This window comes from Alosa sapidissima, chromosome 23 (assembly GCF_018492685.1).
Source record: "Alosa sapidissima isolate fAloSap1 chromosome 23, fAloSap1.pri, whole genome shotgun sequence".
Lineage (NCBI taxonomy): Eukaryota > Metazoa > Chordata > Actinopteri > Clupeiformes > Clupeidae > Alosa > Alosa sapidissima.
The window spans coordinates 23,853,679-23,878,063 of NC_055979.1; the positions used below are offsets into that span (position 1 = coordinate 23,853,679).

At 43.1% G+C, this 24,385-nt stretch overlaps 3 protein-coding genes across 4 annotated transcripts; all 3 read right to left on the bottom strand.

Moving 5' to 3' along the window:
* Window positions 1-667: 667 nt before the first annotated feature.
* Window positions 668-4,099, bottom strand: dynlt3 (dynein light chain Tctex-type 3). 2 transcript variants are annotated; one of them, XM_042080211.1, is made up of 5 exons: window positions 3,928-4,098; window positions 3,052-3,093; window positions 2,673-2,796; window positions 2,485-2,562; window positions 668-1,478 (listed from the first exon to the last, which is right to left on the bottom strand). In XM_042080211.1, the coding sequence occupies exons 1-5, from the start codon at window positions 3,952-3,954 to the stop codon at window positions 1,402-1,404; spliced, it is 348 nt and encodes a 115-aa protein (XP_041936145.1). In that variant the 5' UTR covers window positions 3,955-4,098; the 3' UTR covers window positions 668-1,401. The 2 variants fall into 2 exon arrangements, with proteins under 2 accessions (XP_041936145.1, XP_041936146.1); XM_042080212.1 differs by lacking the exon at window positions 668-1,478 and adding an exon at window positions 2,369-2,394 and having other exon boundaries at window positions 3,928-4,099.
* Window positions 4,100-5,103: 1,004 nt separating this feature from the next.
* Window positions 5,104-7,045, bottom strand: LOC121698260 (uncharacterized protein DDB_G0286299-like). The gene is made up of 4 exons (XM_042080207.1): window positions 6,817-7,045; window positions 6,189-6,315; window positions 5,978-6,093; window positions 5,104-5,841 (listed from the first exon to the last, which is right to left on the bottom strand). The coding sequence occupies exons 1-4, from the start codon at window positions 6,928-6,930 to the stop codon at window positions 5,617-5,619; spliced, it is 582 nt and encodes a 193-aa protein (XP_041936141.1). The 5' UTR covers window positions 6,931-7,045; the 3' UTR covers window positions 5,104-5,616.
* rpgrb (retinitis pigmentosa GTPase regulator b) lies at window positions 7,037-19,654 on the bottom strand. The gene is made up of 16 exons (XM_042081649.1): window positions 19,497-19,654; window positions 18,891-19,016; window positions 18,630-18,722; window positions 18,132-18,194; window positions 17,265-17,423; window positions 16,998-17,147; window positions 16,446-16,604; window positions 15,732-15,887; window positions 14,788-14,912; window positions 14,473-14,664; window positions 13,348-13,537; window positions 12,976-13,085; window positions 12,518-12,577; window positions 11,873-11,943; window positions 9,758-11,788; window positions 7,037-9,553 (listed from the first exon to the last, which is right to left on the bottom strand). The coding sequence occupies exons 1-16, from the start codon at window positions 19,525-19,527 to the stop codon at window positions 9,238-9,240; spliced, it is 4,032 nt and encodes a 1,343-aa protein (XP_041937583.1). The 5' UTR covers window positions 19,528-19,654; the 3' UTR covers window positions 7,037-9,237.
* Between the last annotated feature and the right edge of the window lie 4,731 nt (window positions 19,655-24,385).

Below are 24,385 nucleotides of genomic sequence, written 5' to 3' on the forward strand. Positions count from 1 at the left end.
GTAGATTAAGCTATCGCTCATGAATGCGGAAGTAATTGCTTTTAAATAGAGGCGGTCTTGTGCGTCTCCACGTTTCACGATTGGCCAACGTCATCCCAACACCGAGAACGCGCACAGATCTGAGCTGAAAGCCTAGTTTGACAAATATATCACATAACTGCAATCGTAGGCTAGTATCACTTAACGTATACCCCTGAGTCAAGGCTTTATCAAGCCTCGATATGTCTACATAGCCTAGATATGTTTAACGTGCATCGTAGTATACCCCACGGGTCTGGTGTTGGCTAGGCTACAGCCCAGCTTTTGTCAATAGGAAGCAAACATGGGGGCTCCACCAACACAATGTAGTTATTTTACCTTAAAATAACAGATTCATTTAGATGCCACACTGAGTTACAATAATGAGAACAGAGTCTCTGCCAGTGCCGATGTGTCCCAAACGCCTGGTAGTGCGGATGAACTTTGTTAAGGGTGGGAGCATGATCCTTTTTGTTGGTGTTAGACAAGTTGGGGACCTATTAGTGCTAATTGGATACCCAATACGTAGAAAATAGCCAACAATTCCTTCATTGTGTTCCTCTAAAAATCCCAGCCAATCAGCACGATGCTCACCACCGCATCATGGACTGAATCTTTAATTGTTTGTCATTAAAAACAATACAGGCAATTAATAGATATCTTGAATTTTTTATTTTACATACTGTCACTGGAGCTCAGTTTGACATGATGAGTTTGTTTACAAACCAAACAGTTTTTCAATCATGTTTCAGGTAAATACATACATTTCTAAAGGCAAAAAAAAAAATGCGTTGGGGCAGTGGAATCTTCTATGTTTTGTAGTCCATCAATTTTCTCAATAAAATGTTGCATTTTTTTACTCAAGAATTTGTGCAGTTAATATTTCACAAAGGTTTACGTTACATGAGTTAAAGTAAGGGAAGATTTGTGAATAAATTAATTTTGCACCTTACCTCTCCCTGCACCTAAACTATCTTAAAATAACAATAACACAAGCTACACTTAAACAAGAAATAAATCCATCCATTAAAGTAATATACATGTTGGCCATCGCATATGTGCTAAGCAAGGAGTCTGCATAACTTCAACACACCCCATAATTTCAATAATAACTGCTATGGTTACTGTACACTAGCATGAAGAGAAACACGGCAGCAATAGCATGGACTGTACGGTCAGTTGCCACGGATGCACAAGAGAGATGACATCATCTGGGGGGGGGGGGGTTGCTCTGCATGTCCATCTTTGGGGTGCCACCAGAGACACTGAACATTGTTCAGCTGAACAGCAAACTGTTGGGATCGTTGGCGTTTGCTCCCCTTGTGTCCGTGTGCACGCTGGCCTCGGCTGCTCTCAGGCTTGTGTGAAGGCAGGCGAGGTCAGTTAGAGTGTCACGGCCACGGCGAACACACTGACCACGCAGTACATGGTGCGGTTCTCCCACCTCACCGTGCAGCTGCCTGCAGTGGACACACACATGGTCATTGGACTGGGGATTGGTTAACACAGCTCAGACTCAGACTTCCTTCCTGAGCTTTCTAGGACATTGTGTGTCCTTTTAACCAAATGGTACAATCCACATTCCAGGATTCCTCATGCTCAGTCATTTTCTTTTAGATGATCAAAACTCAAAGGCATCAACAAGCTGTGTGGAACCTCATGAACACATATCATGCTTGTGTTTCAATTGGGTCAATTTTTTGTGAGAGTGTTTCTACTTATCTCAGTAAGGAAAATAAATCAAAAACCTATGTTGAGTACAAATATGTCTTCTGAAGGCCTAAACAGAGCCCAGCCAAAAACTTCAATAACATTTTGATCAACTTTGAGGGACAGCTATGATCATGCAGGATCATCCAGACCAAACGTGACGATTTTGCTACATACTATTCCTATTTATGTACCAGCATGCAAAATTTGAGCCTCCTACATGGTTTAGTTCTTGCACTGTGGGCTTGTGAACTTTGACCAAAAAAAAGAGGCCGAACAAAATCGACACCCCCCTCCCCCTGTAAAACTGGCTGTATCTTGGAAAGTATTGATCTTACATAAAAGTAATTTTACAGTGTGTCTCCTAGGTAACATAGGTACACCTGGTAATTTTTTCAGAATGTTTTGAGACCTAAGTGTGTGGGCCCTGGTTGAATTGACGTGGAATGACCCAATTAGATTTCCAAGCAATATTTACATTTCCAAATTAATTATTTTTAAATCTGAATTCAATGAGTTCCTCATTCAAAAGCAACACCATTTATTTAAATTTTCATCAAGGCACCCACAGCACTTCACAGTGAAGGGGGAACCTCACTAAACACCACCACCAGTGTGTAGCATCCACCTGGGTTATTATACGCCAGGACACTCATCACACACCACCTTAAGGTGAAGAGTAAGGGAATGAATGACTTATGAGTGTGTATGAGTGTGTGTGTGTGTGTGTGTTTGGGGTGATGGAGAGACACTTACCATCAGTTGTTGTGTCCCAATAACAGGAACTGGCTGTGTGAAGACCAGCCCCACTCTTCTGCATGACAGCACAGTTCACTGTAAACAAACAAACAAAAACAAAAAATCAGGACAAAATGATCTGAATGATGCTAAACTACATCAACAGAGAGCCAGCTAGTTTTCAGCCTGGTCTGTATTTACCCTACCAATGTACTTGAAGGGCTTCCCCTGCTTAACGAGCTGTGTGAGGGAATGCTCCACGATGGTGGCTGTCCACTGGTTCACTTTGTTCTGACTGTAGTCTACACCTCCAATGATCCCCTCGATACACTGAGGGGAAAAAAAACAAAAACACATCTTGATGTTATGCATCAGCAATCATCTGATTTAATATCAAGGCATTTTCAAAACAAAGAGAGCATACATAGTAGAAGCTGAAGCCCCTGAAGGGTTATGAGAGCTAAAGCTCAGCACTAATGGACACTTTGTTCTCAGCTTTCCTAACATATCAACAGGGTAATGTGTTTCAGCTATCTTTCTGGCTGCACAAGAAGAATCCATCTTTATTTATAAAATTGCCTTTACCTCTTTCACGCAGTTACTTGCTTCATCAGGGTTAAAGGCCACCTGTCAAAAGAACAAAGGAAGAGAAACTTAGTGTGACCTACATCATTTGCATTCCACACTTTTATCTCTCGTGTTGCTCGACACAACAAAGCTTCTGGGCCTAGTATGCCAAAGCCATACATTTATGCTACTCAAGAGAGGAGCTTTGATCTAATCAACAGGCTTTGCACAGCGCTAAGTGCATTCCCCAGCTAAAACCCTTGCAATGGAGTCCTGTTTTCAAGAGCCCGGTCTCATCACTTCATAAGTATTGTTTGTACCCTTATTGGAAAAATAAATGAGCTCAAAACAAGACATGTCACTAATTTTGACATGTAACGTCAAAATCAAGCTGATTGTTGACCTCTTTTTTTCTCCGCAAATTGTCCCAGCAAATACACTGAAATGTAGCTTTGATTTAAATCTAAATCACACCATAGACATAGTCTGAAGACTTTACTGATTTAAAAGTTGATATTAACAGTAATTCGTTGGTTTAAATTGAGTAATTAATGACATAAATACGCTAGTTAAGCCTGCTAACTACACAGCAAGCCAGATTTGACAGTCGTTGCGTCAGGGGCCATGACCACACCCACAATCATTCTTTTGTTAAGTTGAGAGTGATGTTCTTAAATTAATAAAACACATTTACTGACAAACTGTGAGTTACTTGTGACTGTACGTATGTTTCACACCAATCTCCGTGACTAAATGACAGACTATTTCGCTGTTTCTGAGCGACTACCAAGGTTAGCTACATGCTAGCCATTAGCTCGCTTTATCGGTGTTGTGTTCACTAGCGACGTTATACTCGCATTGCTTTGTTGTTACTTTATGCGTGCTGAAGTTTACCTCGTCACCAGGATGGTATTCCTCCATATTTTCCACCAGTAGATGAGCGATCACTTAGGGTTAACTGTTATGTTGTCAATTTGCTTGCAACGTCTTCTCGACTGGACCAAAACCAATTTCCTGTTAGCTGCTACTGGCTTCAGTGAAGCCGACGAGTTTCAAGCTCTACCACAAGCTCTCCACTTTGTAGCGCACTTGGCAACGCTGCCCACTACTGGTCAAAGTGATGTATAGCTACCAAACATGTGCAATTAGGCCAGTGGTTCTCAAGTGTCCGCCACCCATTCATTTGCTTTAAATTATGAAGTTGTGGTTTTTCGTTTTAAAAATTCATATCTACAGATGATGACACTTTTCACTAGCCTGAAAGCCTGAAAGCCAGCCGAACTTAGCCCCACCCACAACATCGAGGTCGGGAAGTCCGCTGAAGAGCAATGCCCGAACTGTCTATGGCAATGCCCGAACCAGAGCTGTTCGGACCAATCAAACTGTCTGGGCAGGCTTTGATGACGGACAGATGAGCAACAGTGCCTCCTCTATCAGTCATCTGAGCACGCTTCGGTTGAATTTCTTTGCAAAGCGCTGTTGCTAGACAGTTGGCTTCTAATACTGTGTTGATGTTTTGATGGCAGGCTACCTTTTCACCAATAAAACAAGTAAATTGCGTCTTTGCTCGTACACGTTAACATTTTTTTAATTTATTTTTTTTATTACACACACTGCACTTTTTATCCTCTCTTGTTATTTATATTTATTAAAATCTTTCTTGATCTTTCTTTCTTCACACTTGCACAAATTTCACTACATGCTTTACGTTAGTATTGCTATGTATGTGACAAATAAACCTCCTTGTATCCTTGTATTATGAATCAGTTAAAGAACCATAACTGCTGCTTAGATGGTTTATTTGCCAACTAGCTGGCTGATGAATGTGGAGAAATGTTTGAGTCAGACCATGTTGTCAAGTGTTGCAAAATCTAAAGTTGACAAAAGACAGATGAAGTTACAAACTTGCAATACAAATGGCATATGCTTAATTTTTACGATTACTTTCTCCCCCACAGAGGGTCCTTGGAACCAACAAATTTGAGAACCACTGCAATAGGATATGCTCCAAAGTCCTGATAAACTATCTTCATGGTGGGGAAAGAGTAGACAAGGCTTTCAACGATTAAACACATTTTACCCATTTGTTTACTGAAATCACATCAAATACAAAACAGTTAACTGTTAACAGTTAAACATTCAGTTACACATCTCGAAATTGCCAAAGTGTTCTTTTGAATAAAAAAACTTTGTAAAGTGCAAGTGTGCAGTTTATCCCAACATAAATAAATCATTATAGGAAAATACATTTGTTATAAGAATATAAACCACTCTTCAAAATGCATGCACACACAAACAAACAAAATAAGACAATAAAGTCATATGTAAAATAAAGTACACAACAAGCTCTGTTTTCATATGTTCCAGTTCCACACTGCAATCCTTACGAAAAAAGAGAGAAGGTTCTGTTAAATTAGACAGTAATTAAAGACCCTCATTGACAGAAATATGGACAAAAAACAATTAGTGACTTTTTTAATAAAGAATCAGAAACAAAGTTAGTGGTCTTCCTCTAGATCTGCAGAACTCTGTTTGGTTGCGCAGGCTCCCAGTGTCCATCCCAGCAGTTGCCCCTGAGGGTATTCAGAGGAGGACGCAGGTAGCTGACCGTGAGCGTCCACCAGCAGGTCCCTTCTTACCCTGCTGGGTCTCGCTACAGATGCTGCGTCCTGCATCTCCAACGCTCTGGTCAGGCATGGAGGATCCCTCAACGACTGGCTTCCCTGTTGAAGTGCTCTCCGATAAGCCCTCCATCTTGTCCTTTGATTGCTGACGTCTGTTGGAGGGCTGCCGCTGGAACAGAGAACTCTGCAGACAGATATGGAGTATTTCTGTTAGCATTAGAGGCTAATATACAGAAGTACATTAGAGGCTGATATATAAGGCTCGGGTCAAAAGTAAAACATGTCTGCTAATTCACTGAGGTTTTTGTGTTTGAGCAGACCCTTCTGTTTGGTCCAAAGATGCTCCTTGATTTCTCCTCCTTCTCAGTCTGTGGCTGTGTGCTGGTCTCCAGCACCTCTTCCGTTTGAGGCTGTTGCTCCACCTTTTCTTCAGTTTCTGGAAATGAAAAAACAAACCCATGTTCTTCCAGAATCAATAATACATTCCTTATGTCTGTCTTGTTATGTGGAGGAACATGGTTCACAACACACCTTTAACCGCACCATCTGGGGCTTCCTCCTCTTTTTCTTTAACTGCACCATCTGGGACTGCCTCCTCTTTTTCTTTAACTGCGCCATCTGGGGCCGCCTCCTCTTTTTCTTTTTCTACCTCTGCTTCCTGGAAAACGAAAAGTGATAAAAGATCATTTCTTCTACTTTAAAGTTAAAAGCAAGGTTTTTTTAACAGCACAGAAATTGATACTATATCCAGTTTCCTAGACACTGCCCCCCCCCCTAAAACATGTTTAATTTGTTTGTATTTTAAATGAACTATTTATTGATAGTTTTTTTTTAAATAAAAGGTCCTGCTATTATGTTTGCTGTAATGTTACAATTAATTAAAAACTGTTGTTATGCTGCTGTACCCTGCCATGTCAAACATTAAATTAATCTTGAAGAGATATCCCATACAATTGTTGCAATGGGCTTTAGAAGTACAGAACAGTTAAGACACTTGAAGAGGCCTCTGTGCTACCTGCGGTGATGTACAGTACAGTTAGAGGCTCGGAGGCCTCTGGGATACCTGCAGTCATATACAGTACAGTTAGAGGCTCGGAGGCCTCTGTGCTACCTGCAGTCATATACAGTACAGTTAGAGGCTCGGAGGCCTCTGGGATACCTGCGGTGATGAGGCGTTGAGGCTTTTGTCTGGCTCTGGCTCCGCCTCCTGTAACTGTAGATCCTCCTCTTCCTTCTCTTGATCCTTCTCCTCCTCTTCCTCACTACCCTCCATTTCTTCAACACCTTCATCGTCTTCATCTTCATCCTCATCTCCATCTTGATTAGTCTCCTCTGTCTCACTGGTCTCCTGTGAGGCTTCACCTGCACCGTCCTGTGTGTGCAGAGTCCAGCTTAGAAGTCAGGCTTAGATGTGTCGGATGGAGACAAATAACATATGACCAAAACAGGGGGAACACACAACACACACAACACACACACAACACAAATATGCAGCTATCAGAGGTGGTGTTTACAAGTTCAGTATGTCACAATGTAATGGATGAAAATAGCTGTGTCAGGTGAAAGGCAGGGCAACTACAATGACTGGCCAAGTCAAACCTCTGATTACTAGTTTTATGCTACTCCAACAGCACTAAAGACCAAAACAAAGGACTATATGGCACAGTTTCAACTGACATGGTGTTGAAAGGGTTAAAATGATAATCTCACCTGCAGTGTGGACAGATCCTATTATGAAACTGGCAGTAACAAGCTGCTACTGTGAATGCGCATGCAAGATGAAGAGATGCTGCAAACCCTACTAATCACTGAATCTGTCTCTAAAGCTTGTTGCTTTAGATTGATACTTCCCAGCGTGCAGAATTTACTTAGCTGTGAAATAACAATTCTACAAGTAATAATTGGTGATGTCAAATGCATTCAGAGTTCAATTGCTGGGCAGAGACGGTGGAGATGCTCTGTGACGTGGCTGTGTTGTGTCGGTCCCATGCAGAAATGAAAACTAGTCTATGGACCCTTTCAACAAGGTAAACAAAAACAATGCTTGAACGTTCTATTTGGGCCCCAATCTACTTCCTCTGCATTAAGATAACATATGGAATGTTAAAACGGAAGTCTTGTGGGGCCAACTATGATGCTGATAATGGAACTCTCTTGAAAGGGTCTATATGTTCACTAAGTTCTAAAGAAAGCCATACAGTACAATCTGACTCTTAGGTTTGTTGTGTGCAAGGAGAATTACAAACATGAGATGAAATCAAATAAAATTTATTTACAAATGCATACATTCATAACACTAATAAATAGGCACAGGGTATATGAGATCTGAGACTGTTTCCCTTCACAGAAGGCAGGCTTATTACATTCAATACCCAAAGGGAGGATATACAAAATTGTTCCGGAGTTCCTGAGTAATTGCAAAAGAGACAACAAAAACCTTTAGCGTGAGTTCTGCATTGTGCATGCTGTAGGTCACTCTGTCAACACTTGTGCTGTAGGTTCTCTGTCCCCAAAAACTTACAAACAATGGAATTGTATACAGTCTAATTGTTTAAGTCTTAATATGTACTGTAATCATCCATAAATTGTTTAAGTCTACTTGTAGGTATCTTAAAGCCCTAGATAGCTGTGCATGTTTGCCCTTGACTGTTTGACCTGAGTGAGTAGTGCTTAAAGTGAGTAGTGCTGTCGTGGCCTACTGGTTAGGGATTTCCCTCACAGGATCAAAATAGTATACTTATACTTATGGAATGGGTTTGGCCATTCAAACTAGGTTACAACCAGGGACTCCACTCAAGTCACCTTTGCCAATATAACATGCAGATATTGCATGTTCATTACTTCATTACCAACACAAATAGACAGAGAAATAGACAGATCCTTGATGTAGAAAACAAAGGAAAAAATAGTCCATGGCAAAACACTGAAAAAGAAAACAGAGGCAACACAGGTATGAAAGCATACGGCGAGGCAAAGATAAGACGGCGATGTACTATTATAGATGATCATGTTAAAAAGACAGGGATGTAACATTATAGATGTTCATGTCAAAGAGAAGACAGGGATGTAACATTATAGATGTTCATGTCAAAGAGAAGACAGGGATGTAACATTATAGATGTTCATGTCAAAGAGAAGATGGCGATGTAACATTATAGATGTTCATGTCAAAGAGAAGACAGGGATGTAACATTATAGATGTTCATGCCAAAGAGAAGACAGGGATGTAACATTATAGATGTTCATGTCAAAGAGAAGATGGCGATGTAACATTATAGATGTTCATGTCAAAGAGAAGACAGGGATGTAACATTATAGATGTTCATGTCAAAGAGAAGACAGGGATGTAACATTATAGATGTTCATGTCAAAGAGAAGATGGCGATGTAACATTATAGATGTTCATGTCAAAGAGAGAGGGATGTAACATTATAGATGTTCATGTCAAAAAGAAGGCAGGGATGTAACATTATAGATGTTCATGTCAAAGAGAAGATGGCGATGTAACATTATAGATGATCATGTAGAAAGTCAGTAAATAAAAAGTTAGCAGATCCTGGGCACTGGTATAGAAGTGAGGTCATTTCAGATGAAGGTACTGTGGAAGCACATCCTCCCAGAACTGGGATTGCTGAGACTCCTGGGAGCCAGTGTTGGACTGCTTCCTCCCTGAGCGTGACCGGCCCTTGGCTGAAGCAGTTAGCCTAGTCTGTTTGGCCTCTAGTTTGGCGTCTGGTTTTGAAGATTTCGTGGCCTTTCGCTCTTTTTGGATTGTCACCTTTGGTTTTGTTTTCTCTTCCTCCTCCTCCTCTTCTTCCTCCTCCTCCTCCTCTTCTTCTTCTCCCTCCTCATTTTCAGCTTCGATGCTCCCTTTCTCATCTTCCTCCTCCTCCTCCTCTCCTTCCTCTTCCTCCTCACCTGCCTCCTCCTCCCCCTCCTCACCCCCACTTCCCTCCTCTTCCTCCTCCCCCTCTTCTTCCTCCTCCTCATCCTCCTCCTCTTCCTCCTCCTCTGCTTCGCTCTCCTCCTGCTCCCCACTCTCCTCCTGTTCACTTTCATTCTCTTCACTCTCATCCTCCTCCTCCCCCTCCCCCTCCTCCTCCTCCTCCTCCTCCTCCTCGCTGCTTTCTGCTTCTCCACTCTCCCCCTCTGCCTCACTGTCCCCTTCACTCTTACTGTCCTCCTCCGCAGATTCTGCATCTTCCTCCTCCCCTTCGCTCTCTGCTTCTGCGGTCACTTCATCCTCTCCCTCCTCCTCTTCCTCATCCACCTCCTCGGACTCCTCCTTCTGGCTTCCAGCCCCGCTGCTTGAACCACTTTTGCTCTCCTCCTCGTCGTCCTCCTCCTCACTTAGTTTACTTTCAGTCTCCTGCCCCTCCTCCTCATCTTCCTCTCCCTCCATCTCATCACCATCCTCCTCCTCGTCTTCACTGACCCCCACTGTTCCCCCACTCTCTGACTTTTCCTCACCCTCCTCTTCCTCCGCTGATACACTCTCACTCTTCCCCTCGGTGACCGTGTCCTCTTCCTCTTCCTCGGCTGATGCAGTTTTACTCTCCTCCCTCGTGTCACTCTCCTCTGCGTCCGTTATCCCTCCGAGAGTGTCGTCGTCATCAACCTTCTCTCCATTACCATCATCATCATCGTCAGTGACGTCTACGCGAGTCCCGCTCTCTCCCTCGCCACTCTTCGTCTTGGCTTCACTCCTCCCTGACCTCAGCGCTCTACCCTCACTCTCGGTGCCCTCCTGGCTCTCATCTTCCTCACTCTCGGTCGTCCCTCCTTGCCTTTGGGTTGCATCTTGAGATCCCTCTTCTTCCTCCTCTTCCTCCTGGTCGCTCCCCTCTTCGTCTCCGTCCCCCTGCTCTGAGTCGGGCTCCTCTTGACCGGAGCTACCCGGGTCGGGTCTGACGTTGATGGTAGCGGCCGTCCTCTTGCTTGGCTGGGCGGCGCTGGTCGACTCCTCGCTCTTGGAGGATGCCGTGGAGACCGCTCTCTGCTTGGTGAACCTCTCCCCCGTGGGCCTGGTCCGAGGGGTGGACTGGGCCGAGCCGGTGTCCCTGGGCCTGGAGAAGAGTTGTCCACCTGCCACAGTCTTCACCAGCCTGGTCGCAGTCTCCACATCCACGTCCTGCATCATGGAGGACACAGCGGATAGGGTACCTGTTGGGGACGTCTTGGGCTCAGGTTCCAGTTCTGACTGCGTGTCCCAACCAGGCTGCAGTTTCCCCCGACTAGTTGCCCGACCAGCTTCAGTTACAACAATCGGACCTTTGTGTCCGGGCTTGGTCTTAGTGGTTGTTTTTTTCGCTTCAGAGCGCAATGTAGAAATCTGTTGCTCGTCTGATGGGTCAGGTTTTCTGACCAACCCAGGTTTTTTACTGCCTGGTTTTTTGAGGTCCTCTTTGGTTTTCTTAGGACTTTCAGAGTCTCTTTCAGATGTCGTTTCAGCTGCCATGTCCTTGCCTTCTGCAGGTTTACTTTGAACCATCACTGGTTTACTTTTCCCTTTTGTGGTCTTGAGCTCTGTACTTGGTTTAGATTTCATTACGGCCATCTCGGGAGTTTCTTTTGCTTTGTGAGCTTCTTTAGTTCCAGAGGATTTGTGTTTGACATGAACTGGCTCTGGTGTCAATAGACCATAATTTAGGCCACCTACCATCTTTACACCAGCTTCCCTTGCTGCACTGCTTTTCAGTTCCTGTCTTTTGTCTTTTGAGAGCTTTGGTTGATCTTTAGTGGAGGGTTTGATTCCGGCTGTACTGTCACTATCATGGCTAAGTTCTTCACCTTTGGTTTCAGCAATCACAGATTTCGCTTTGGCAGCTTTAACAGGTTTGGCCAACTCAATCAGTTGACCTTTCTCCTTTGATGGCTGCATCTGAACAGGCGAGTAAGGCCTAGACCCCCCCCTCCTGCTGTCCTGCTCTGACCTTTTGCCCTTGCCAACCTGTGCTCTAGAGCCGGACTCCAGTGTGGGCACGAGCACATTTTCCTTCCCGCCGCTGCGGGTCTGAGGGGCCTGGCGCAGCGCCCCCCTGCCGTCCCCACTCTCGGACAACAGTGACCTCGAGCTGGGGCTCTGGAGCCGCTCTGTGGGCAGTGCCCGTTTGGGGGTGAGCTCGTGCCTACTCTCAGGACGAGCGAGCTCGCCATGCAATGCCCGCTTGGGGGTGAGCTCTGTGGGCAGTGCCCGTTTGGGGGAGACATCATGCCTACTCTCAGGACGAGTGTCCTCGCCACGTGGGGCCTTACCATGCTGCTTTTTCACAAGCTTAACTGTCTTCTAATCCCAGCGCCCGTCAGCAAAGAACAAAAAGAGGGAAAGCGTTAGAGAATAGCGTGAACATGCAGAGAAGGTGATGGATGCTGGAAGGCAAACAAAAAGAGAGAATGTTGGAGAAAGAAAGAAAGAATCAAAGGCTAAAGGTTCAGGGGAGGGTCAAAGGTTTAAGGGTCAGAGGAGGGTCAAAGGTTAAAGGGTCAGGGGAAGGTCAAAGGCTAAAGGGTCAGGGGAGGGTCAAAGGCTAAAGGGTCAGGGGAGGGTCAAAGGCTAAGGGTCAGGAAAGAGTCAAAGGGTCAGGGGAGGGTCAAAGGCTAAAGGGTCGGGGGAGGGTCAAAGGTTAAAGGGTCAGGGGAGGGTCAAAGGCAAAAGGGTTCATTCATTCTGCATCCGTCATCAGTCACTTGTCAAATTATGTACATGTCATAGTTATTGCGGTTTGTTTTGATTTTTTTCTTTTTTCAGACTTGTTCTATCTTTAATTCATGAGTTATCTTAATTTAGAATTGTGACCTATCTCTCAACAAACAAACCCAAGTGGTGACCCAATAATTGACGTTTCAGTGGCATGTCCTACCTTATGCACTGGAGACAACGTCAGCGACTGATCACTGGGATCCATCTTCATCATATGAGTCTGTAAGGACAAGACAAGAGATAACAGGCATCCTGCTGCCATTCCTGCTAACACAACTACTTTTCACTTGACTGACATCTAAGAGCAAGGTGAAATGAACCCACAAAAGCACATATTTACATGAGACTAGGCACGGTACCACATGATATTTTCATTTCATCATACTATATGATAATGTCAGTGCAGTAATCATTCATGTCTTTGTTGCTGCTGAACATGAAATATTTTTTCTTCATATAATGCAAGCGTGCAACAGTGAAGTAAGCTTTTCAGACATCTCTTAACTGTCTTGATATCAGAGGGATGTTAAGATGTTCTCCACTTACAACATTTAGTATGTCTGTGTTAGAAAACAACTGTCTTGATATCTGAGGGATGTTACGATGTTCACCACTTACAACATTTAGTATGTCTGTGGTTTCGCCCAAATCTTTCACACTCTCACTGTCGTCTCCAGCGTCCGCTGGGGAACTTTTCTTGCCTTTGGACTTCTCCTTTTTCGCTTTTCCTGCCAAATCAGGAGAAACACACTTAAACAAAAAAATAAGCCGAAGTAATTGAAGTAAACATAGAGATTGGAAGTGTGTACATTTTGTCCAAAGCAACTTGCAAAAACATTTGATTAAAAAGTCATAAGAGTGATTAATAAATTACTTGTCTGTCAACAACAACATCATAACATTATGAAACAATCACAAGCCTAGTCAGCATGTAAAAAATTACCAAATAAATTTATTTCCCCATAAATGAATACACTCATCACAAGTTACCTATTCTGGTGGAGAGGCCACTCTTCTTGGCACGGCCACGATTGAGGTCATTTCGGTCCTGCAGGTCCGTCGGGTGCAGCCTGGGAGGCAGTGTCTGGCTGGGTACGGGTAAGATGGTGGTGCCGAGGTGGGCCGACGAGAGCGGGGGAAGAGTGCGGAACATCACCCCAAACTGCTCAGGAGATCGCTCCTAAAAGATGACCAGTTAAAAAACAAGACCAACAAATCATTTTTTTAGGGATTTACTTTCAGTGACCTTAGAATGAGCCGCTACAACAGGGGACTCAAAAAGTCAGAAAGTAGAAAATCACATCACGGATTATCTAATAAATATCACAAATGTATAGCAACAATTAGTACCAGGTTTCTATATCCAAGTAGTTTCAGGCTCCTATTCTGAACAATTCTGTCTTGAGTGTCACACCCAGAGTAGAAAATGATCTGATAGGGCTTTCAGTGGATTCTTTTGTTCAATACTGATCATTCCACAACCGTTAAATAATGTGAAATTATCGGTAACTACAGTAAGTCTCAAAACTGAGCATTACTTGCGTCAAATCTACACAATCAAATTCTATGATTAGTACTTTACACTACAGATACTAAGCATGGTGCTGCAGTGTGTTTCTGGTCAATGATTACAACCCTAGTCAAAGAGTCAACATAGCCAAATTTGCTACCTCAAACAATTCACAAGGAGTGCTGTTAGGGTGTGATGCTGGGGGTCCCTCTGGTACTCTTAAGTACTCTTGAGGGTTATTCAGTTAAAACATGCATACGTGTTTCAGCTGTTAAGATGGAGAAGGAACAGCCTAAAGGCAACCATTTTCACCTGCCCTGGTGAAGGCTGCTATGCTGAAACGCGTAGGCATGTTTTAGCTGAATAGCCATGTGAGATTAAAGGCTTTTTAAACAATGCAGACAGTGCGAACGGTACTGGTTATAGTAAGAGTGCGGACGGTACTATCGTTATAGTTAGAGTGCAGATGGTACTATCATTATAGTTAGAGTGCGGAGGGTACTATCATTATAGTTAGAGTGCGGAGGGTACTATCATTATAGTTAGAGTGCAGATGATACTACGCTACGCTCCAGTGGCAGTGCGGATGGTAGATGGTACGCTACCCTTTCTCGTCGCCGGACCCGAGCAGAGAGACTCCTCTGGAGGGTGGCAGACTCTACAGTGTCGCCTAGCAACTCTGTGTAGGGTTTCTCCCAGAAGTCCTCAGTCACATCATCCTCCTCCAAGGTCACTTCCTCATCCGCCTTCGAGCGGGATTTGGCAAACACAAGCATGTGACAACCTCCGCATGTAACCTGTCCAATCACATAAACACAAACACACACACACACACACACACACACACATTAGACATTCACGCACTGTCTTATGGTTTTAGTAAAAAAGAAATTGTGAGAATAGCACGAGAGGGAACATACAGCATCTACATGGTACTTGAGGAACCGTGGGCACAGTGTGGGCTTGAACTGGTTGGTGAAGTTCTCCTCTCCGAGCCCCAGTTTCCCATGACGACCGTCTCCAAACGTGTACAGAAGGCCACAGTCTACAACACCACATACAATATATGATTCTATCTCCAATAGTGTACAGAAGGCCACAGTCCACAACACCACATACAAACTGCATGGTCTGTGCAAAAAAATAAGCAGTCACTTATGTTGCTAGGCAACCCTAAACAAATGCTACCGGTCTATTTTTACATTTCTCCGGTTTTATTTATATCCAATTTGGCCCTGCCCTACTCCAGGGCTGACCTGAGGCCGTCTGGACCGCGTCTCCAGCCTCAATCATGGAAATATAAAAAGTCAGAGGCTTTACCCCAGACACCATAGAGGAAAAGGGCCATAAAAGAATAAAACGGTGAGCTGTATAGAGTCTTTCCGCTTGTCCTCATGGCGGGGTCATAATTAAAGGGTGATTTTACCACCAAAATACCCCGTTAGGCAGGGATCACATTAGCCAGTGGCAAGCGGCAGCAGCAAGCATAACAGAACACTCAGACCATAATAAGTTCCATCTCGTTCCTATGGTAACACAAACGGTTTGCCTTAACTGACAATTTAATATGCTCGCGTTGCGCTTTGAAAGTTGAACCAAGTTCAAACGCTCAGCTTCTTCAACGCTAGCGCCGCTGCCGAACCTTAGAGAACAATAGGAAACCTGCCGCTTGCCGCTGGCTAATGTTATCCCCGCCATAAGGTTTAAAGTTGACCTCTGAGGGCAATGATTTCCCATGTAGGACCTCTAAAGGAAATAATGTAATGTAAACATAAAGAAAGATTCTCACTGTAAAGCTTTTTATTTCTACTTCAAACAACTCCAGGCGGATTTGCCGTATTTGTTCTATGCAATGGTCTCTAACCTGTAATCACTGCTGTGTGGTTCTCCCCACATGCAACATGTCGGACTCGACCCTTGCGGAAGTGGTCCACAGCGCGGGGTGACCGTGACTCGAAGATGAAGGTCCCGTGTCCAAGCTGCCCAAACTGACCCAGGCCGAATGTGTATAGGCAATCCTCTGCAACACAGTACACCAGCGTCTTCACTAGCAAAACAGCAGGCCAACACAACTCAAGATGTCCATGTTAATAGTCATTTTGTCATTTTGTCTACTGTGATTGATGACAGGATTGTTTACAGTGAATGTCAAGTGCATTGTGCTTTGTCTAAAATTAGTCTGAAACACCTTAAACTAAAACCATGTGAACAACCGATTTTCTTTAAATAGAAGCAATCCCCTGTGTAATAATGGTGTGAATTTGTGTGTGTGTGTGTGTGTGTGTGTGTAATGAATGGTGTGAATGTGTGTGTGTGTGTGTGTGTGTGTGTGAGTGAGTGTGTGTGTGTGTGTGTGTGTGTGTGTGTAATGAATGGTGTGAATGTGTGTGTGTGTGTGTGTGTGTGTGTAATGAATGGTGTGAATGTGTGTGTGTGTGTGTGTGTGTGTGTAATTAATGGTGTGAATAAGAGCTCAGGAGACTGTATGACTGTGTGTGTGTAATTAATGGTGTGAATAAGATCTCAGGAGACTGCTATTCGCGGTGACCTGGGAGTGGGATCGGCCGCAGCCTCGTACCTGTGAGAGCCACCGTGTGTCCTCCGCCACACGCCACCTGCAGGACTCTGTCCGTGATGCCCTCCACCAGCTGGGGGACCCTGTGATTGGCCAGCTTGTTGGTGGGCAGGCCCAACTTCCCACTGTCCCTCTCCCCGAAAGTGAACAGCTCCCCATCAACTGTAAACACAGAGCAATGCCAAGCAACAGATCTGTTAGGAATCAGTCCAGTGTGACCAGGGAGCTCACAGAGAACAGAGGTTTCACAAGCCTGGTCGTCCGCGGAGTTACAGGTCTGGCAGGGCATGTCCAGCTATCAATGAGCTATCATTAAGGTTCTGGAGGCATTCTTTTTAAATCCTCTGTAATCCAACAGCACAGGAACGCATATTCAGGCAAGGCAAGCAAATGTCAGTTTATCATGAAAACAAGTGACCAGTTAAAATACAAGCACACTATATCTCTTAATGCTTACTTAAAAAACACCTCTGCAACCAAAGCATAACTTATACAAACTCTACAAAGAAATTCAGGGTCAGTGAGGCCATTATATTCAGGAATGAGAAGTCCTACCGGTAACTAAGGCAGAGTGGTAGTACCCACAGGCCACCCAGGTAACAGGACGTCCAACGGACAACTTCTGCGGTTTGACAGCGTTGCTTTCTTTTCCCAAACCAATCTGGCCCTCAGAGTTGTCGCCCCACACATACAGCACCCCATTCTCTGCAATCACAGAAAGAAAACAGTATTGTTATAATTGGTCACAGGACAAACTATTTTCCATATACTGCAACTCTTTGTTACAGACAACAATCTATCTATATGAAATGATAACCTTACGTGTGAGAGCGGCTGAGGTGTTGGAACCAGCAGCGAGCATTTTGATTGGTCCCCGCTTGTTAAAGAAGTCCACCAATTGGAAAGTACTTCTTTCATCATAGTCCCCAAGGCCAAGCTGCCCCTCACTGTTGCCACCAGTTGCATAGACGTTCCCCTGAGCTACAAGCAAATACAGAATACTTCACCTGTAAATGGTCTGAATATGAATATATACACAGAATACATCACTTCTAAATACATCTGAATATCAATAGCACACTAGCTACTTCCTCCTACTGAACACTGACAAAATGTGATTGATAGATAGATAGATAGATAGATAGATAGATAGATAGGGGATCGAGGCCTACTGGTTAGCGCTTCGGACTTCTAAGCGGAGGAATGCCGGTTCGAACCCCGACCAGTAGACACAGCTGAAGTGCCCTTGAGCAAGGCACCTAACCCCTCACTGCTCCCCGAGAGCCGCTGTTGTTGCAGGCAGCTCACTGTGCCGGGATTAGTGTGTACTTCACCTGACTGTGTGTTCACTGTGTGCTGAGTGTGTTTCACTAATTCATGGATTGGGATAAATGCAGAGACCACATTTCCCTCACAGGATCAAAAGAGTATACTTATACTTATACTTAGATAGATAGATAGATGGATAGATAGATAGATAGATAGATAAATAGATTCATTCTCAAATGGAAATTATGGTGTTACAGCAGCAATTAATAATATTAACATATATCACACACCCTTAAGATAACACTCATTATGTGAACATAGGCTACTCACTTCTGGCAAAATAGCTATGTCACTGACAAATACATTTGGCTTCCCTGGAGCAAATGAGTCTGCAAGGTGCTCCAAACTTAGAGTACTCACTTGTGTAAACGAGAGTGTGGTTTCTTCCACAAGCAGCCAGCTTCACCTTTTCTGTCTTCAAAGCTAAAACAAAAGAGGTGTTTGCTTCTGTGAGTATATGAATGAATGAATGAATGAATAGGCAAATAAAGTACTAGTGTCAATACATTGTGGCCTTGGAATAACCACTACAATTATAAACTCCTTCAGATATGAACTGGCAACCAACTGGGCAGTGCAGTGCCCTATTGCTGTTGCTTTGGCTCTGGAGATTATATAAGATTATGTGGACCTCCAGATTGGGATTAGGTAAACAGCAAATCTGTATCTTTGTCTCCTTCTCACAAGACTTGAGCACACTTGATATCTTTCATTAGTTATTGGCAGGCTTTAGGCTATATTCACAGACTGCTCATTAAAGCTGTGCACTGCTGTCTTTTACAAGTGGTCCAGAAACAGCTGGTAATGACAGACACCAAAACAATAGTCTATTTTGAGACTGAATGGCTAAAGACGCACCTTTCACACAAGTAGGCTTAGACACAGTGGTCTTGGTTCCAAAACCGAGCTGTCCCCAGTTATTACTGCCGAACATAAACAGCTTTCCTTTCTCTGAATCGGAAGGAGGAAAAAATATGTTGTGTAAATTGTCAGGCAACAAACATGCAAAGTTATGTTGAATGCACTAGTCTGGATATGTCAGCATCTTTGAATGAACCCATACACGTTCTGTATCATATAATAAATCCATATCCAAGGTGCAAAGATTCATGAAGTCACCTGTGATCAGCGCTGTGTGCTCATCTCCACAACATATTCTGGAGGGTGTGTCATTCTTCAGCCAAAATCTGCTAGGGATGTTGTCAGAAAATTTACTTTTCCCGAAGGTGAACACAGCGCCTGATTCTTGTCCAGAAAATCAAAGAACAAAGAAATCCAATTTTGAAGATGAGAAGACATTCCATCAATTAGGCTACCAAACTAATAAAGGGTATTTTAAATTTCAGGGATAACCACACGATCTTGGAAGTAGGCTAACGTTAGTGTAACTTTGTCCTTGGGATTATTCAGTTGATAAATAATAACGATGGTCAACATTATTGATTACATTATTTAATAACCATCCAGACTTGTCATTGATGGCCCTTATCAGCCGATTATGACTAGATATAGCTAACACTTGAGTAAAATATTAATTCAACCGTACAGATAGATAGGCTTTGGTTTGGTTTTTGTTAGTTTGGTGTCTCAACCTAGTTAATTTATTAATTGGCTAGCTGAACTGGTAATGAGCTACTCCGCTTGCAATAGTTAGCTAACGTTAGCGAAATATTAGCTCAAACCACATCAAAACGGGAAATTACGTGAATATCGCTAATATATTACCAGGTATTTCGTCCTCTGTCTCCCCGGCCATTCTCCAGGCTGCCGTTAATCAGCTTATATAGAATAGGTCGCTGTGAGTAACTCCTCTTGCCACCCTGCGTAAAAAATAATGGGCAGCCGCGCACTGTTTTGGTCGGGGAGGCAACCCGGAAGTAAACATAACTTCGCCTGTGGCAACCAAAGATTCTCCGCTCTAGAATCTTTGGTGGCAACCATACGGCAACCATGAACCCCGCAACTGTGCATGCGTTTAGTGGGATGAGAGCATAGACAGTAAAAGAACGGATGAGAATGACATCGAACAATTAGGGTACACTTCTGCTATGTTTGTGGCCGTCATATAACGCATCACGATTTTTAGACTACAATGCCTGACTGCATGTCTGTTTGCGTGCATGTGTTTAAAAGTGAATGAGTGGGTGTGTGCATTTCGTCTCAGAGAGAGAGAGAGAGAAGAAAATGTGTCCACAAGTAACCCAGAAAAAAATCATGAAAAACTGGATGTACCACATAGCGGTACAAAATATGACCGCCGCTCAGTCCTGTAGCCTACATCCATTCCGCGAAAATAAATCACATTAATCAATTTGTCTCCATCTTCTACTCCATCCCTCACTCTTGAAACGTTTGTGTATGCTTGTTATAAAACCTTTAAAATCTCTAAACAATCACAAGTAGGGCAGTTCATCACAGTCCATCCATTGCAACTGGACTGATGAAAGGTACACCTGTAGGCTACATTGTATTTGGGGAAAGCAGAAGGTAGCAGCATTATTTATTTATTTATTTATTTATTTATTAATTAATTATTAAACAAAACAATCCCTGTCAGATCCATGCAGATCCAACAGCTATCAAGAAGAGAGGTCATGTCATGGATTTTTGTGAATGTTTCTTCTTCTACATATGCAAGAGTTTAGTCATCTAGTTCATATGTCAATGCACAAATTAAATACCAGTAGTCTAAAACAAAATGCAGTTTTACCCAGTGGTGCAAATAACTGACATGTCCAAAAGGGCCTTCATGAAATGCGTCTCTAGATACACATTTTAACCAAGTTGAAGAGCTGCTGTCCGTTATTGTTTGTGCAAATATAGGCTGATTCATGTTCCCTTGCATTTTGCAACTGTGAGGTCCATGGTTAGTCTGGCTTTCGCCAGACCAAGCTCAATCTTTTAAAAAATCGAAAAAGAAATCGCCGGCAGATCAGGCTGGGTTCACCCAGCCTAGTCCATGGTAGGCGCCCGATAGAAATATTGTTTAATTTTGCGATTGAGATATCCACGCACTGGCGCCCCGCCCCCTCTGCGACGTTCGCACCCCGGTTTCAGAGCTATTCTAAATGCAAAAATGCTTAGAGGGAGTTATGACAAAAGCGTGACTGTTAAACTATAAGCTATATAAGGTAGGCCCTATGCTAGGCCTATTACACAACAAGTAGATGTTCTATAGATCTAACAGCTCAGACCATGGACGGATTATGAACTTTCGGGCCCCTGGGCCCAGATGTATTAAGGGCTCCCCACTAATTGTCGTATATGTGGGAGGGTGGGTTTGGGGGTCCTCCCCCAGATTTTTTTTTATTTGTTTGATGTGATTTCCTGTATTCTGGTGCATTTTGGGGATGGCCAATACTACATTCAATCAGATTCATAGCCTACATCTTGATTTGTTGATATTGAGGCAATGATTCCATGCAAAGGCTTGGGCTTCAGGGCCCCCTGACCTCTTGGGCCCCTGGACTTGGGCCCGGTAGGCCCGTGCAGTAATCCATCCCTGGCTCAGACAACGTTATTGGAAGGTGCAGCAACTTCAGGTGAGATTACAACCAGAGTCAATGAGACGAGAGCAATGATGACAGGGAAACAGGGACACGCTTTCCAGCACCGTTCAACAAAGGAAAGTAGGCTACAACTTCATTCACAAGCAGATAGTTCAAAATCGAGCATACAAGTTAGAAAAACCTAAAGCATTCATTTAGGCTATGTAGCCTCAATGTTGTCAATGCAGGACAGACTGTCGGCTGAGGGAAAAACAATTCTGTCGGTCTGTCCGAGTGACATTAACTAAATAAATCCAAAATATAGCCATTGTCAAGGTTAAATTGTGTAGCCTATGGTGAAGTTATAATCAGACTTCAATGTGCAAAGCAAATGCAGCAGTTGGGAATAGGTTGGAAATGACTGATTTTCAGCCACTTAATGCTCATTCTGGTGTAGCCTATGACAAGATGTACAGAAGTGTAAAGTGTATCAATTACCCTAATATACAAGTATATTAAATTAAATATATTTAAATTAGGCTCTTAAAATTGCATATTTGAGTAGGCCTAGGAGAAAAGCAAACAGGTGTAAAGGGGAATTAAAGGGCCATCAAGGTTGTTTTTTTTTTTTTGGGGGGGGGGGGGGGGTCACGACCTGGTGACGTAGTTGATATGCAAATTAGTGCGTGACGTCATCTAGCGACATTTAGCGACTTTTGGAGCTGGCTTTAGCTACTTTCCATTTGAAATAGTTGGCAACAGTGCGAAGCAGGATTTACTAAATATAGGTGCACTTACTACCAAAACCTTTTTATTAGTGGAAAAAAATGGATTTTCTGTTTCTTGTTGAAACCTGGCTGACTTCAGACAGCGAAGCTGTTCTTGTTGAAACTTGTCCCCCAAATTATAATTTCTTCCACTCAATTAGACAAGGCAAACGAGGTGGTGGAATTGCCTCCATTCTCTCAAACAAATATAGTTGCACTAGAGTCAACTTTGGCGAATTCGCTTCCTTTGAGTATATTGCCCTCACTCTGAAGGCTGACCCAGCTGTACTTCTATTAACCTTATACCGCCCTCCTAAACTATGGACTGGCTTTCTCGACCAGTTTTCTGAACTTATGTCGCTCATCATCACTAGCTATGATCTGATAATTGTAAATGGCGACTTTAATATTCATGTCAATAAGACAACTGATGCTAAAGCCAGTAAGTTCCTTAATGTGTTGGACAGTTTAGAGCTAAAGCAGCATGTTACAGGACCCACCCACAACCTTGGCAACACCCTCGATCTAGTCATTTCTAGAGGGATAGAAGTCACAGACTTATCAGTAAATTATATAAATATGTCTGATCATTATTGTGTATCTTTTAATGTAGTACTACATACTCCAAAAATTCATCCCGAAATTGCAATCAAATCACGACTCTTGGACATTAGAGCAGAACAGCAGTTCATAGCTCTTATAGACTCCATAAATTTAGAAGTTACTCAGACAGCCTATTTCCACTTGAGAAACATTGCCAAAGTGCGGCCCTTTTTAACTCAACAAGATGCAGAAAAACTAATTCACGTCTTTATCACTAGCAGGTTAGACTACTGCAATGCACTTTTCACTGGTCTTCCCAAAAAACATCTAAAGAAATTGGCACTCATACAGAACTCTGCGGATAGACTTTTAACTAAGACTAAGAAGAGAGAACACATCACCCCTGTGTTGGCTGAACTGCACTGGCTCCCTATTTCCTATAGAATTGATTTGAAGGTTATGTTAATTACTTACAAAGCTCTGAATGGCATAGCACCTTCATATATCTCTGAGCTTTTAATATCTTATCAACCACAAAGAAAACTTAGATCATCCAATTCTAATCTTTTAATCGTACTCAAAGTGCTCCACAAACAAAGTGGAGAAGCTGCTTTTATCCATTATCCCCAAACTATGGAACACCCTGCCTCTGTACATCAAGCAGGCGAGTTCAGTAAATATTTTTTAAAAAGATCTGAAAACATACCTGTACAGGAAAGCTTTTAGTTAACTCATCTTATCCTGTAGACTACTTTTTCAGATTATTCTACATCTGCTGCTATTGGAGGGCGCAGCCAGCCAGAAGCAGATGGGCTCCCCCTATTAAGTCAGGTTCTGCTCAAGGTTTCTTCCTGGAATATGGGAGTTTTTCCTTGCCACAGTTGCCATATGGCGTGCTTGTGGGGGGTAAGAGTGTTAAGGCTGCCAGTCTTATGACATGTCATTTTCTATATTTTTGATATGTTGCTGAGTGGATCATAAACGGCCCCTAACAATGAAGAAAAGTGATTGATAATGACTGACTGACTATTATTGTGTTACATGCTTCAAATGTAAAGCACTTTGAGCTGTATTCTGTGTATGAAAGGTGCTATACAAATAAAGCTTATTATTATTATTATTATTATTATTATTATTATACATATATATATAAATGATATTGAAATATATTTTTAAGTGTCAAAGATATATATTTTGTGCCAATTTAGAATATTTACATTTCAAAATATATTATGAAAATATATTTAAAATATATATTTTTTGCGTATGGGATTCACATCAGTCGGCAGATTACCAGTCAGCGACGAGAGGGGATGACACTAGTTTTAAAATTGAAAGTGGCTGTGGTAAACAATCAAAAATTGCAGTTGGAAGAATGAGCAAATTTATGTACAGTAAAGGCAGGCTCACATTTTCCGCAGTTTCCTAACTGACGATGCTGTTTATGGTCGGTTTGGAAAGTTTAGGCGAAGATGGAAGTAACGGGAATGTGATTGGCCCTGATCAATGTGATTGGTTCGGCTGGACAAATGATTTCAAAGTTAACGCTGTGTCTACGCCCGTCACCATGGCAGTGTTGGTAAGGTTTCACAATCATGAGTGACCAGACTCTTCACTTTGTGCACATTCTTGAGACCAACATACCTCTTGGGTGCAACAGTTGGCGAGTTATTCAGCGGAAGCTACTTTAGGTCTCCGGCTTTCAGGGTGATATGTGCTGAGAGGGAGTGGTCCCTGGGGACCAAAAGCTTCTATTCCATCCAAGTGCCCCAGGCCCCGGGGGGTGTGTCCCAGGAATCGCAGACCAAAAATCAAT

Coding starts and splice junctions, on each gene's coding strand:
- dynlt3 (XM_042080211.1), bottom strand. CDS start 3,954: ATGGAGGAATACCATCCTGGTGACGAG. Junction 3,094..3,927: donor AATACCATCCTGGTGACGAG/GTAAACTTCAGC, acceptor TTCTTTTGACAG/GTGGCCTTTAACCCTGATGA. Junction 2,563..2,672: donor GAAGCCCTTCAAGTACATTG/GTAGGGTAAATA, acceptor GTTTGTTTACAG/TGAACTGTGCTGTCATGCAG.
- rpgrb (XM_042081649.1), bottom strand. CDS start 19,527: ATGGCCGGGGAGACAGAGGACGAAATACCTG. Junction 18,195..18,629: donor TAAGCCTACTTGTGTGAAAG/GTGCGTCTTTAG, acceptor CTTTTGTTTTAG/CTTTGAAGACAGAAAAGGTG. Junction 11,944..12,517: donor CGTTGTCTCCAGTGCATAAG/GTAGGACATGCC, acceptor CGCTGGGATTAG/AAGACAGTTAAGCTTGTGAA.
- LOC121698260 (XM_042080207.1), bottom strand. CDS start 6,930: ATGGAGGGTAGTGAGGAAGAGGAGGAGAAGGATCAAGAGAAGGAAGAG. Junction 6,094..6,188: donor CCCAGATGGTGCGGTTAAAG/GTGTGTTGTGAA, acceptor TTTCATTTCCAG/AAACTGAAGAAAAGGTGGAG. Junction 5,842..5,977: donor TCTTTGGACCAAACAGAAGG/GTCTGCTCAAAC, acceptor ATCTGTCTGCAG/AGTTCTCTGTTCCAGCGGCA.